Raw genomic sequence first — 15,233 nt, forward strand, 5'->3', positions numbered from 1 at the left:
CTTAATTATTTTAGAACTCTGCGCAGCTGATTTCATTAAAATGTCATTAGAGGTCATACAGGGCGCAGCACCAGTGTAGTTTTGGTGCCTCATTTCATTTTTCGAAAAAACATGGATTTGGATAAGCTTTGGTAACAGAAGTGAAATAAGACAGGAACATGGTTCCCTAGCTTTAATGCCCTGCATTTACAAATGCAGGGCATTAAACCAAGTTTTGCTGAGGAGTGGGGATCTTAGTCTTGAAAGATGAGGGAAACAGGCCAAGAAAGGGAAAGAAGGAAGACAGAACAACATGGAGATGGTCTCCATGGAACCTTTTGAATAGTCCCTCCAGCAACATGTCCCCTGCATAAGTGGCTGGCGTACATGGCTGTCATGACACCTCTGACAGGTGTTCAACTCTCAGCCTGCCCTACAAAACTGAGAGTGAGGGCAATTCCTGAAGGAGGATGGAGCAGAAGGAAATGTCTGCAGGCCATTACACATAAAAGTATGAACGTTAGCAAAGAGGTTAGAGCAGGAGACAGAGATTTGGAGGCTGCAATCACCCTGGGAGAACATGTAGGGCTAGAAGAGTAGTACACAGTGAAGGGGCTCGCACCCAAGTAGACTCAGAAGAGACCAAGGAGGAGAGATGACACAACAAATCCAGGAAGGTGAGAACTGAAGATAGTTCACTGAATCTTCCAATACTGAGGTCATCTATGGCTTTGCCAGAAAAACCTTAGTAAAAAAGTGGGAAACCACATGCACTGTGGTAGGAGAGATGGAAAATGAAGAAGTGGAGAAAGCAAGTGTAGAGCTCTCTTTCAAAGGGGCTTGGCCAAGAGAGGGGATTGCTAGAAAGAGAGCCAAGATTTTTTTTGTTTTTTAATTCTTTAAGGATAGAAGATGACTGATTGAGTTTTTCTTTTATTTCTTTTTTTAGTTTTCTTTCTTTTCTTTTTATTGATTGATTGATTGATTGATTGATTGCTGCATTGGGTCCTCATTGCTGCTTGCAGGCTTTTTCTAGTTGCGGCAAGCAGGGGCTACTCTTTGTTGCCGTGCACAGGCTTCTCACTGCAGTGGCTTCTCTTGTTGCGGAGCACAGGCTCTAGGCACACGGGTTTCAGTAGTTGTGGCATACAGGCTCAGTAGTTGTGGCGCATGGACTTAGTTGCTCCGCGGCATGTGGGATCTTCCTGGACCAGGGCTCGAACCCGTGTCCCCTGCATTGGCAGGCAGATTCTTAACCACTGTGCCACCAGGGAAGTCCCCTGATTGAGTTTTTAGCTTGAGGGAAAAGAGCTGATGGAAAGGGACAAGTTGAAGGTTCAGTAGAGTGGAGATAAATGGAGAAAAGTCCTGGACTAGAAGGGAGAGGATGGGATCAGAAGCTCTGTCGTGAATAGGCACCTGCAAGTAAGCAGTGCATTGGTAGGGATATTAATTAGAGACAGGGGCGTTTAGGGAGTTCAGTAAAGGAGGTGATATTCTTCTGAGGAAGGGAGGGGGTTGAAGGAGAGTGAAGAAGGTGTCTAATAGTTGCGGAGAAGTTTGGATACAACTAGTAAAAAGACCGTGTAGGGCAAGCTGGGATTGGAGGTCATCAATCCATCCTGCATGCAGATAAATTAAAGTCTACACAATTCCACAGAGAAAGAACTCCAGATTTCTTTACTAGCTTTCCTCCATTATGTTCAGGATTAAATATCCTTCGATAGTGTATCCTAGCAATTTCACTTTACCTGCTAATTTACCTTCCCTCCTCCTTCCTTCTTCCTTATACTTCTCCTCCAGCATGTACAGATTTTCCCTCTCTTTGTGACTGTTTGTCAGTTTGGGTCATTAAGGAGAAAGAAAACCATCTAAGTGAATCTCCTCCTTTTTTAAAAATTAGTTTCTGCTTTATAACAAAGTGAATCAGTTATACATATACATATGTTCCCATATCCCTTCCCTCTTGCGTCTCCCTCCCTCCCACCCTCCCTATCCCACCCCTCCAGGCGGTCACAAAGCACCGAGCTGATCTCCCTGTGCTATGCGGCTGCTTCCCACTAGCTATCTATTTTACGTTTGGTAGTGTATATATGTCCATGCCTCTCTCGCTTTGTCACAGCTTACCCTTCCCCCTCCCCATATCCTCAAGTCCATTCACAAGTAGGTCTGAATCTACTCCTTAACATGCCACCCTGTCAGGAAGCTCAGGACCCTGAGTTGGCAGGTAGAGGACCTGGCCCCCAAGGGGCTTTCTTTAATTTCAAGGGTTCGATCTGGCTCTAAAATTCTCCAAGTCTTCCAACTTGACCTTGTTGAGGGGTCTACTCAGTCAAGAATGAATTGAAAGAGCACTTGAGTGTGAGGAAATGCAAACATTCTGCCTTTGTGGAAGTTAAAAAACTGTTTATCATAGTAGTGAATCATTAGGTGACTTTCCATTTTAGAGCTCTACCCATTTAGTCAATAAGTGCATTATGAAAAACTGGATACATTGCATCACTGTGAAGGACTTTAGACTGCGGTTTGCAAAAGCAGAATAAATTTTCTTGGAGTCGTACCGTTATGTACACACGCTCGCGCGCGCGCGCGCACACACACACACACACACACACACGCATTCACACGCCCATTGGCAGACACGGCCACACCTCACGGCTCTGGGGGAAGCCACAGACCTCAGCTGTACAAGCTGAGCCTGGACTAGAGGAACTTTCCGCGGGACTCGGGACAAACAGCCGCACCGACACGACTGTCTGCGAGCCTGAGTCCCAGACGAGCGCCGGCGGCGGCAGGTACTCCGGGTCCCCGCGGCAGGGCCTGGGCAGTGCAGCTGGGGCGGCGGCGGCGGCGGCGGCGGCGGCGGGAGGGTCCCGGGCTGCCGAGGTCTTGCCAGTGCGCGCGCGCCAGCCGCCTCCCCTCCGCCCCTCGCTGCCGGCCTCGGGCATCCACGGCCGGTGGTCCAGCCGCCCGCCACGGCCCTGAACATGGCCGCAAGCCCCGCTGCCCCCCTGGCCTGGGCGCTGCTACTCCTCTCGTGGGCTCTGCTCCGCGGCGGCTGCCGGGAGCGCTTCGCTGCCGAGCCGGACTCCGAAGACGACGAAGGGGAGGCGGTAGTATTCCCCGAGTCGCCCCTGCAGAGACCCACGGTGATGGTGGCCGTCCTCGCGCGTAACGCTGCGCACACGCTGCCTCACTTCCTCGGCTGCCTGGAGCGGCTGGACTACCCCAAGAGCAGGATGGCCATCTGGTGAGCTGGCTGCGCCGGGCCGGCGGCGGGGGCGGCGCCCGAAGTGTCGCTGAGGGGAGAGGGGGCGCTCGGGGCACGCGGACACGAGGTGCGCACACCCCTCACCGCCGGCGTGGGTCCTGGGTGGATCAGCGGTCGGGGTGGGGAAGGACGCGCGCGTCTGCGTGCCCACGGGCTGCTAACCAGGATAAGCAGCCCGCCCCGAGCTCCCGTGGGGACAGTGTGGAGCGGGGTGACCTCGTCCCTCTCCCGGACAGGACTGGGGAGACCCCGCAAGAGTAGTACCTCTCCCCCCTTAACACTCGCGAGGATTCCCTTTTTCCCCACCTCATATCCCTCGCCCCGGAGTGCGGGAATAAGGTTGCCTGTTGCCGCCTACTCCTCCGGACGCGACATGGACCGAAACTGCGGCTGGGGGCCGGGGCGGGGTGGCGGGCCCTCCGGAGTGGTTGGAGTGCGCTGTCCTGGCTTCCCGGTGCCAGGTTCCTGCTCCCAACTCAGAGGCTGGAAAAGTGGCTCAAGGTTCTCCCTGGGTGTGGGGAGGAAGGTGAGAAGGGATCAGGACGCAGAGTTTGAGGCTAGTTGGGGCCAGCTGTGTCTTCCTAACTACGTCACCACCGTGGGTCCTGTCTCCTCTGAGCGCTCCAAGCTGTCCCGTCCCTGCATCCTCCCGGGACCCATTCCCTGCCGCAGATGCAAACCGCGCGGGGTGCCTTGGGGTGCCGGTGGGCGTCCTGGGGACCGAACCGCCCCGGGAAGGCAAACAGCTAAGTTTTGTTGCGCTTAGGGTAGAGACTCGGGCCTAGGCCCTGTGCTTGCTGCGGAGCTGGCTGCCCACTTCAACTTTCCCACTTGGTCCTGTCTCCACATCTTTTTATAAAAGCAGGTATCAGAGGGTGAGAAGTTGGTGGCCAGGTGAGCCGCTAAGGGGCCTGTGGAGGAGGAGGTGGACACTGGCCAGGGGAGATAGGCTGCCAGGTACATGGACAAGAGGCCTCTGGTGTCTTGAGGAAGACATAGCCCAGGTCACTCTGGAGCAATTTCTGTCTTATGTTGTTAAAGGGAGCTGTCCACAGACATGACATCCTTAAAGCCACGGTTGGGCAGAAAGCGAAAAGGAAGGATAAAGCAGTAGCTGAAACTGGGAGCCTAATGGTACCTGGTGGGAAAGGTGCAGAGGTGAGAAAGCAAACATGAGATATAGTGCAGCACTGTGCTATACACTGCTTTACTATATACTCTGTTATACGTGACGGCTGCCACGGAGAAGGGCATGTTATGTGGAAAGTAGGAACGTTGGTGCAGTCAGATTTTAAACCAGAAGGATTTTTTTTAACCATTTCAGTACCAAAAGAAAATTTCACAAATGTCAGTTCTTAGACGCTTTCTTCAAAAGAGATGCTTTACAATATTGTCTTGGTCTTTATGCATTGTTTAGTTTTAAAGAACATCACAATAGTTGCTATAGGAAATTAGTGAGGGGGGAAGTGAGTACCAGGCACAGGTTTTGCTACCTGATGTGCAGACATTACCCCTTTTATCATATAGTAAACTTTTAAAAGATACTATCATCCTTATTTTACAAACGAAGAAATTGAGGCTTGGATCAGTTCAATAACTCAGTCACAGAATTAATAAATGGTTAAACTGGAATGTGAACCCAGGTTTGTTTCTAAAGACCACCCCAGAAAGGATAAAGGGAACATGATACAGTATAAGCAAAATGTATATAAAGCTACAAATAAGGAGACTTGAGTTGTTTTGTCACTAGCTTGACATGTAGTTTTGGGCCAGTTGCTTGGGATCCATAGACCTCAGTTTTCTCATCAGTAAAATAAGGGAATAGGAACAAGTGATTTCAAAAATCCTTTCCAGCTCTTGAATTTCATAGATTTTGTGATATGATCAGAATCACTCAGCAATGATTGTACATCCTGAGTTCCCTGGATGTTCCAGATTCTATGGATGTTGGTGTTCTCTTTAGATGGGTAGTATTCTCAATTCTGCTTAGACCTTAGGGATCTCTTTTCCCTTACCCTTATTCCTGGTCCATGTGACTGTACCTTTATGGTCTGTGTTGGAAAGTAAAGGAAGAAACCCAAGGCTTGGGTAAGGCCTTGGGCAACCCCTGCATTAACCAGCCACTGAAGACTCTTCTTTGAGTTCTGGCTTAGAAATCTTATATAATTTATTAGGTAATAATAATAAAATGCCAGTTTTTGTTTTTGTTTTTTTGTGTGTGTGGTATGCGGGCCTCTCACTGTTGTGGCCTCTCCCGTTGCGGAGCACAGGCTCCAGACGCGCAGGCTCAGCGGCCATGGCTCACGGGCCCAGACGCTCTGCGGCATGTGGGATCTTCCTGGACCGGGGCACGAACCCGTGTCGCCTGCATCGGCAGGTGAACTCTCAACTACTGCGCCACCAGGGAAGCCCTAAAATGCCAGTTTTTAAATAGTCCTTTACAGCTTTCAAAGTACTTTCATCAACTAGTTATCTCATTTGATCTTAACTACCATCCTATAAAGAAAGAAGATTATCTCCATTTCATAGAAGATATTGTCTAAAGTAACTAACTGACTGAAGATTATATTTACTTGTTAATTTTACAAATATTTAATAATAAGAGCTCACAGTTCTTCTAAGCACTCTACATTCATTTTTCTGGTTTCCTCTTCACAATAACCCTATCAGTTATGTCTTATTATTATACCCTTTTACAGATGAGAAAACTGAGGCACAGAGAGGTTGTGCAAGTAATGACCTTCTTTTGTGAGAATCAGGCACTATGCCAGGTTCAGGCTGGAAAAGGTTGAATAAGATGTGGCTCCTCGGGGCTTCCCTGGTGGCGCAGTGGTTGAGAGTCCGCCTGCCGATGCAGGGGACAAGGGTTCGTGCCCCGGTCTGGGAGGATCCCACATGCCGCGGAGCGGCTGGGCCCGTGAGCCATGGCCGCTGAGCGGGCGCGTCCGGAGCCTGTGCTCCGCAGCGGGAGAGGCCACAACAGTGAGAGGCCCGCATACCACAAAAAAAAAAAAAAAAAGATGTGGCTCCTCACAGATAAATATGGCTTTGTTTTTTTTTTTTAAACTAGGCAGTGTAAGGTGATCTGAATGGCATTTATAGCTTTTGGGAGAGTGACAAAAGATTTCTATATAAATCAGATTGGGGCAGTTGTGTGGTCATGAAAGGTTTTCTGAGGAGAGTTGACACTTAGTTTGAACTCAGTTTTGAAGGACAAATAGGAATCCACAAAAACCTGGGAAGGAAGGAGGGTTCCAGAAAGAGGGAGAAGCATGGAAAATAAAAAGGTACTGGAACATTAACCAGAGCTTCCTATCAGGGGAGATAAAGTGAGTGGCAGGTCTAAGTTTTGCAAATCTCCAAACTCATTGCACTGTACCCTGGAGCTGCTGACTTCATGACTAGCGCTAGAGGAGTATTTGCGGGCAAGGTGATGGGTTATAACCCTCCAGGAGAGGCAGTACCTCAGTTTAGGATGCTGCAGTTTTGAGGGGCTTCTGCCAATGACTTACTCTAGTCTCTCAGTCCCAAGCTCTCCTCAACATTCTGAGATGCCAAACTGGCTAGTCTCCACTCTGCAAGGCCAGCACATGCTGAGGTCAAAAATGGTCAGTGTCAAAAAATGGCCAGAACTTCATAAAACAGAACCATGTTGAGTATAGAGACTGGGCTGCCCGCTTCCATTTCATCTTATTTTAGTAACTCTGTGCAGACTCTATCTTCTCATTCATCTGCTTACTTCTAACAATGGCTGGAGTAGCATCTGATAAGACTTCTTTCCTGTATGAGTAATTGAGACCCTGGTTCAATGATCACATTCAGATTTCCCAGTGGTGTGATTTTTTTTTTTTCCCCTCACCTAGAGTTCTGGACCAGATCTGCACTGAATACCAACAAATTGACCTGAAAACTTTTTCAGAGGATGAGGGCAGTTATCTCAGTATGAAGTTTATTTGGATTCAGTTGAATTAAGGAAAGTTTATATTTTAGAGACTTTGTACCGGCAAAAAGGAAAACTTGTCACATTTACCTATCTGATCTCAAAACCCCACCAAACTAATTGTTGTCCTTCAGATATCACAGTTCTGTGATAAGGAACTGAGATAATCCTTGTGTTGTAATTAAAACCGGCACTGGGTTAATGGGGATCACTGCTGTGCTGAGATGAAGGGGACAGGTTGGCATTGTAACATGCGGCAGTGCGCTTGAGTAGGTTCTCTTTAATTCAGTGGAGCCATGAATAGTGGCCTTAGCAGTAGAGGGAAGGCTGACCTCATCCCCCTTCCCAAGCCTATGATTAAGGGGGGCAGTGGCAAGTAACATGATGATGGAAAATGGAGCAGGGCACAAGGAAAAACATTTGACCCAAAAGATACATTAAGTTTGTCTTTTGGAGAGCCTGCTATTCTGTGTGGGAAGACGGTTGGGATTCACAGAGTCTGTGCAGTCACAAGGCAGTAACTATCGTGTAATTACAGAACAATTTGGGCATTTCATTTGGTAGAGTTTTGAAAAGTAATATGTATGCTGAATTGAAAACCATCATATGGCTTTTAAATAAAGAGATGTTTCTGTTGACATAAACATTAACAATGATGAACTTCTGCTTGTTCTGGGGTACTGACCCTGACATATTGCACACAACTTTGTGGCGTGTTTGGGGATTAGCTTGGATTTATCTCTACATTTTAATGCCCAACCAGTAGCATTTTGGTGAATGTTTAACTTGATACACTAATATAAGTGTGTTTACAAAATGTTCCAAGCCACTAGTAATGCTCGTTTTCATCAGTGGTGAGAATGATGTCACATTTTATCATTACAATCTTGACATTAAGTGGTTATGTTTTCCCTCTAGACAGAAGTTGCAGCTCATGGCTGAAAAAGTATATGTACTTTGGTCTGCTTCTCTCCATTAGTTTATTTCTCTCAGCTTACCCCCTCCTTCTCCTTATTTTTCCCAGCCTGGTAGTTTAGTACAGAGGGCAGAGTATGCAGCTTACAGTCAGATAGACTAGGGCTCAAATCTCCTGTGTAATCATGGGCACATCATGAAGCTCTAAGCTGAGCTGCCTCATCTGGAGATGACCAATAATAACACCTACCTCAAAGAGTTATTATAACAAGCAAATGAGATAAAGTATTACAATGTCTTTTACACACATGCTACTAAATAGATAATAGTTGCTATTTCCTATACATCTTTTCCTTTTTGTCTCATCTCCATTACCTTTCTCTTCGCAAATGAAAATTTTAAAAAAGAAAATACGTTCAAAAGAAGCTCTGTTTATTTTCTTCCTTCCAACAAAAAGTTATCAGCATAATGGAAACTAACATTCATGGAGGGGCTGTTCTAAACACTTTGGTATGATAACTGATTTACTCCTGACAGCAACCCTAGGTGAGAAGTGTCATTACGCTCTTCACTTTACACAGGAGGAAACTGAGGCACAGAGAATTTAAATAACTTGTCTGAGGTCACAAGGTTAGTGCACGGTGGAGCCAGGATGCGACTCAGGCAGCTAATGCCACAGACTGAGTACAGATGCTCTGTTTAAGATCAAGAAAAGACCAATTAGTTCTAGTTTTTGCTTCTGTCAGTTGACCCACCTTAGGAAGATAAGAGTGCCAGTGTTTTCTTTCAAAGAAGAATGGCTCCTTCTGCTTGAATGACACAAGGGACTCAGTGGCTCCCTTCCACTGTCTTGATGATTTTGTCACTTGGGCACTTTCTAGTTGCTAAACTCTGTTCTATGTTGGTAGATTTCACAGGAACAGAACGAGACTAAATATGTGGGTTGTACTTAAATATGCAGGTCACTTGCTATGATCACAGCTATATAGCAACAGAGAGAAATTTATCACGTATTTTTAGTGACAAACGAATAAGGCCGCATTATTCATATGCATGGTGGCTGCAGCATTTTGGTAAGACAGAGGGTCAGTTTTTCAACCTTTTTAATTAGTGGTCTTGGATTTGGTTGACATGTAAACTCAACTTTCTTCCAAATAGTAGGAGACACTATCAATCCTCCCTCCACTGTACAATTTCAAAACACAATTGGACCTCAGAACTATATATTTCCTTTGGGTAAAAACTGAAGTCACCTATCCTCTTGCTCTAGTTTAGACAAATCACTTGCGAGTTAGAATGGATGTCTAACTTGTCCTGGATCTGTTTTATTAATTGACTTCCATAGGTGGGGAAACCAAAGCACAGGGCAGTTAAGGGATGTTCCCACAGTATATTACATTATGAATAAGTGTCGGAGTGAGATAACAGATTTCTAGATTTTAAACCCTATATGGCTGTTTTAATGTTGAGTATTTTATAAGGAATATAGCTCATGGTTAAAGGAGCATACCAGTTATTCTAAGCAGGGTTTGGTTTTACGTACTTGTCTTCAACTCCTTTCTCCAGATTCTCCAGATTCTACAGCTAGTGCATGGTGCATGCTTATGACTCCAGGTACGTAAGCATGCTTCCCATGGCCCTCTCCCTTGACTGTCTCGGTGGTCGTAGGAATGAACAATGAAGGCTTTGTAACCTGAAAGGCTGTTGGTTGTGCCTCGGTCCTTTTTCCAACACTTAAATGTCCTCATGGGTCCTATCACGGTGTGGCACTGTCTTCAAGTCTAAGGCATACTATAGTAGGACCATTATAAGGCTTATATAGGGACTATAGTAGGACTATTATACGGTTCATTTCTGCACATTGCTTCAAATAACATAACAATATACATTCGAGTTAAAGTTTGAGAGAAAATGATTAGCCTGTAGTTTGGTTCTTAGTTCTATTCCCCAGTTACCATATTATGAAGAGGTTTCACTATATGTGTTTAAATCATAGCTATTATTTATCAGGAATTACAAAGTGTGTGTATTGTATATGTTTTGACGTTTTTATTCTCAAAGGAGTGATCTGTTCATTTAATTGCATTTACATTGTTAGCATATCAAAAATTGCTGCTAAAAGAAGTTAAATCCCTTAGAGTCCTTGTAGGTTTATAGTAATTTCATTATTTTCTTTCCTGACGTTTTCTTTTTTAAATTGAAAAAATAATACTGTCCCGTAATAAAACTTCAAAGAGTGTGAATGGGAATACAATAAAAAGTTAATCTCCCTTCCACTCCATACCACCTGCCTGGGGCAACCATTGTTAACAGTTTCTCGTGTATCATCTAGAAACTTTCTGTGCATATACATATATCCTTTTAGGTGTTTACCCAAATGTTGGTTGGCCAAAAAGTACATTTGGTTAATGAATACGTTGTTCAATAAAGTTCTTGGTGAAAATGAGTCTTTTATTTTTACTTAAAACCGAACAAACTTTTTGGCCAACCTAATAGAAGTAATTGATATCTCATATTCTGCACAAATGTGATGTTTTTAAGTCAATCTCTCTATCCCAGGTTTTTTAAACTCTGCCATCCCACCTGTACCTATGTCCTGGCTGGCACAGTGAAAGCCAGCTTCACACAACACCTGTTCCAGGTAGTTACTCTGAACCCTCCCTGATTATACCCATCTTGCTCTCTTGTTCTTGTGTCTCTGGCCCCCAGAAATGTGGCCCTTAGCCCATTAAAAAAATTTTTTTTTTTTTTTTTGCGGTACGCGTGCCTCTCACTGTCGTGGCCTCTCCCGTTGCGGAGCACAGGCTCCGGACACACAGGCTCAGCGGCCATGGCTCACGGGCCCAGCTGCTCCGCGACACGTGGGATCTTCCCGGACTGCGGCACGAACCCGTGTCCCCTGCATCGGCAGGCGGACTCTCAACCACTGTGCCACCAGGGAAGCCAAAAAAAAATTTTTTTAATGAAGCATAACCCAAATCCAAAACGTGCGTCTATCATAAATGTATAACTAGATAACTTTACACAAACTGGACATGCCAGAGTGAGCAGCACCTGCCCCACCAGGCCTGCATTTGTCCACAGCAACAAATGGTTAGCCTAGGAGCTGCTGTCTCCCGGACTTTGTCCAGACAGGTCCCCATCACGCCCACCCTCTGTGCACTTACGATTGGCCCCTGCTGTCTGGCCCCTGTAGGCATTTGGGTGGTGACCCTTGCTTCCTGCTCAGGCTCCTCAGGAGCCCTAGGACTCGAGTAGTAACTGCTTTCTAGAACCAGCAGGCTTGGCAAGCTGCCAGTGAGTGACCTAGTAGTAAAATGATCAGGATTGTATTACTTTTCCCTCGGCTCTCCAGTCCTATGGTTGGAAAGCTGTGCGTTAATGTTCATAAAGGTAAAACCCGTCTCGTTATAGGTAGTAATTGAAAAGCCATGCGGAATATAAATAGAGTGGCTGTAATTAATTCACTGGAACTTGCTGCTGTCCGGAGCCATGAAAACGCAGCATTTGTGGTTGGTGACATTAGCAAAGTCTCTTGTATGAATTAAACGTTAGATTTGGCTGCAGGGCATTTCTTTTCCTCTCTAGGAGCACTGGACAGAAATCATTTTGGACTTAGACTTCCCGTAATAGCCTCATGACATCCTACCAAGGCTGAATTTATGATATCATAACATACTTCATTTAATCGAGGCAGTAATTGTTATTATTTAGTTGTTTGTCAAGTTCAGCAAGCTGAAACCTGTCCCTGACTTAATTGGTTTAGCTGATGAGATCGTGTTCCTCTGCAAACATAGTGCAAAGTAATCCTCTTCGCCCCAGAATTTTTTTTTTGTTGTTGTTGTTGTACGCGGGCCTCTCACTGTTGTGGCCTCTCCGTTTGCGGAGCACAGGCTCGGGATGCACAGGCTCAGCGGCCATGGCTCACGGGCCCAGCCGCTCCACGGCATGTGGGATCTTCCCGGACCGGGGCACGAACCCGTGTCCCCTGCATCGGCAGGCGGACTCTCAACCACTGCGCCACCAGAGGAGGCCCCACCCCAGAATTTTTGATTAATGTTTCAACACCCCTTAGAAGACGTGCATTTCAAAAACATAAATGATAACTTAAGTGATGATCCTAGGCTACACACCCCTAAGAAGACGGCAGAAGACTGTGTGTGGGACCAGGCCGCTCTGATGAAGCAGCCTCATGAGTACTTGATTTAAGTGATAAATTGCCTACATTGGAAGAATTCTTTACCTCCTAGGTTTGATCACTTCCAAGTCTATTGAGGCACATGTCAGTCTGGAGAGAGGAAGTTCCTTAAATGGAACTTTCCCCATCTACCACCCTCCCGGCAAAATTCATGGGTTGAAATTCTAACCCCTAAAGATGATGATATTAGGAGGTGGGGGGTCTTTGGGAGGTGCTTAAGTCATGGGAGTGGAGCTCTCATGAATGGGATTAGTGTTCTTATAAAAGAAGCTCCAGAGAGATCCCTCACCCCTTCCACCAAGTGAGGACACAGCAGGAAGTCTACAACCCAGAAGAGGCCCTTCACCAGAACCTGACCATGCTGCCATCCTCATCTTGGACTTCTAGCTTCCAGAACTGTAAGAAATAAATTTCTGTTGTTTATAAGCTACCCAGCCTGTAGTATTTTGTTATAGCAGCCCAAATAGACTAAGATAGCTGTCAAGCCCAAGGAAACCATGAAGGTGGCCCAAAGTGCCTACATTTTAGGCAGTAAAGAAATAGAACTCTTGACTTCCGGGTAAGATGGCGGAAGAGTAAGACGCGGAGATCACCTTCCTCCCCACGGATACACCAGAAATACAGCTACACGTGGAACAACTCCTACAGAACACCTACTGAACGCTGGCAGAAGACCCCAGACCTCCCAAAAGGCAAGAAACTCCCCACATACCTGGGTAGGGCAAAGCGGAGAGATCCGCACACAGAGGATCGGTGCCGAGCGGCACTCACCAGCCCGAAAGGCTTGTCTGCTCGCCCGCCGGGGCGCGCAGCGCTGGAAGCTGAGGCTCGGGCTTCGGTCAGAGCGCAGGGAGAGGACTGGGGCTGGCGGCGAGAACTCAGCCTGAAGGGGGCTAATGTGCCACAGCTAGCCGGGAGGGAGTCCGGGAAAACTCTGGAGCTGCCGAAGAGGCAAGAGACTTTTTCTCCCCTCTTGGTTTCCTGGTGCGCTAGGAGAGGGGATTAAGAGTGCTGCTTAAAGGGGCTCCACGGACGGGCGCGAGTCGCGACTGAAAGCGCGGAGCCCAGTGACAGGCGTGGGACGCTGAGGCTGCTGCTGCCGCCGCCAAGAAGCCTGTGTGCGAGCGCAGGTCACTGCCCACACCGCCCTTCCGGGAGCCTGTGCAGCCCGCCACTGCCGGGGTCCCGGGATCCAGGGGCGGCTTCCCTGGGAGAACGCACGGCGCGCCTCGGGCTGGTGCAACGTCACGCCGACCTCTGCCGCTGCAGGCTTGCCCCGCACTCCGTGCCCCTCCCTCCCTCCCGGCCTGAGTGAGCCAGAGTCCCCGAAGAGGCTGCTCCTTTAACCCTGTCCTATCTGAGCAAAGAACAGACGCCCTCCGGCGACCTACACGCAGAGGCGGGGCCAAATCCAAAGCTGAGACCCAGGAGCTGTGAGAACAAAGAAGAGAAAGGGAAACCTCTCCCAGCAGCCTCAGAAGCAGCGGATTAAAGCTCCACAATCAACTTGATGTACCCTGCATCTGCGGAATACATGAATAGACAACACATCATCCCAAATTGAGGAGCCCGGAGTCAGTGCTGTGCCTCTGAGGTGGGAGAGCCAACTTCAGGACACTGGTCCACAAGAGACCTCCCAGCTCCACATAATATCAAACGGCGAAAATCTTCCAGAGATCTCCATCTCAACACCAGCACCCAGCTTCACTCAACGACCAGCAGGCTACAGTGCTGGACACCCTGAGCCAAACAACTAGCAAGACAGGAACACAACGCCACCCATTAGCAGAGAGGTGGCCTAAAATCATAAAAAGTCCACAGACACCCCAAAACACACCACCAGACGTGAACCTGCCCACCAGAAAGACAAGATCCAGCCTCATCCACCAGAACACAGGCACTAGTCCCCTCCACCAGGAAGCCTACACAACCCACTAAACCAACCTTAGCCACTGGGGACAGACACCAAAAACAACAGGAACTACAAACCTGCAGCCTGCAAAAAGGAGACCCCAAACACAGTAATATAAGCAAAATGAGAAGACAGAAAAACACACAGCAGGAGAAGGAGCAAGATAAAAACCCACCAGACCTAACAAATGAAGAGGTAATAGGCAGTCTACCTGAAAAAGAATTCAGAATAATGATGGTAAAGATGATCCAAGATTCTATTTCCCAGATCCAAAATCTTGGAAATAGAATAGACAAAATGCAAGAAACAGTTAACAAGGACCTAGAAGAACTAAAGATGAATCAAACATCGATTAAAAACACAATACATGAAATAAAAAATACTCTAGATGGGATCAATAGCAGAATAACTGAGGCAGAAGAACGGATAAGTGAGGTGGAAGATAAAATAGTGGAAATAACTGCTGCAGAGCAAAATAAAGAAAAAAGAATGAAAAGAACAGAGGACAGTCTCAGAGACCTCTGGGACAACATTAAACGCACCAACATTCGAATTATAGGGGTTCCAGAAGAAGAAGAGAAAAAGAAAGGGACTGAGAAAATATTTGAAGAGATTATAGTTGAAAACTTCCCTAATATGGGAAAAGAAATAGTTAATCAAGTCCAGGAGGCACAGAGAGTCCCATACAGAATAAATCCAAGGAGAAATACGCCAAGACACATATTAATCAAACTGTCAAAAATTAAACACAAAGAAATCATATTAAAAGCAGCAAGGCAAAAACAACAAATAACACACAAGGGAATCCCCATCAGGATAACAGCTGATCTCTCAGCAGAAACTCTACAAGCCAGAAGGGAGTGGCAGGACATACTTAAAGTGATGAAGGAGAAAAACCTGCAACCAAGATTACTCTACCCAGCAAGGATCTCATTCAGATTTGATGGAGAAATTAAAACGTTTACAGACAAGCAAAAGCTGAGAGAGTTCAGCACCACCAAACCAGCTTTACAACAAA

At 46.7% G+C, this 15,233-nt stretch overlaps 1 protein-coding gene across 2 annotated transcripts in view; it reads left to right on the plus strand.

Annotated features, from left to right (window-relative positions):
• Positions 1-2,673: 2,673 nt before the first annotated feature.
• COLGALT2 (collagen beta(1-O)galactosyltransferase 2) overlaps positions 2,674-15,233 on the plus strand; it is a 133,890-nt gene continuing 121,330 nt past the window's right edge. Inside the window, exon 1 of one of the 2 annotated variants that reach the window (XM_082612058.1) lies at positions 2,674-3,229. In XM_082612058.1, coding sequence (XP_082468184.1) covers positions 2,967-3,229 — 263 coding nt within the window. In that variant the 5' untranslated portion in view covers positions 2,674-2,966. The remainder of the gene's footprint in view (positions 3,230-15,233) is intronic. The other variant, XM_082612057.1, reaches the window with a different exon arrangement.

This window comes from Mesoplodon mirus (genome assembly GCF_964341445.2).
Source record: "Mesoplodon mirus genome assembly, chromosome: 3".
Classification (NCBI taxonomy): domain Eukaryota; kingdom Metazoa; phylum Chordata; class Mammalia; order Artiodactyla; family Ziphiidae; genus Mesoplodon; species Mesoplodon mirus.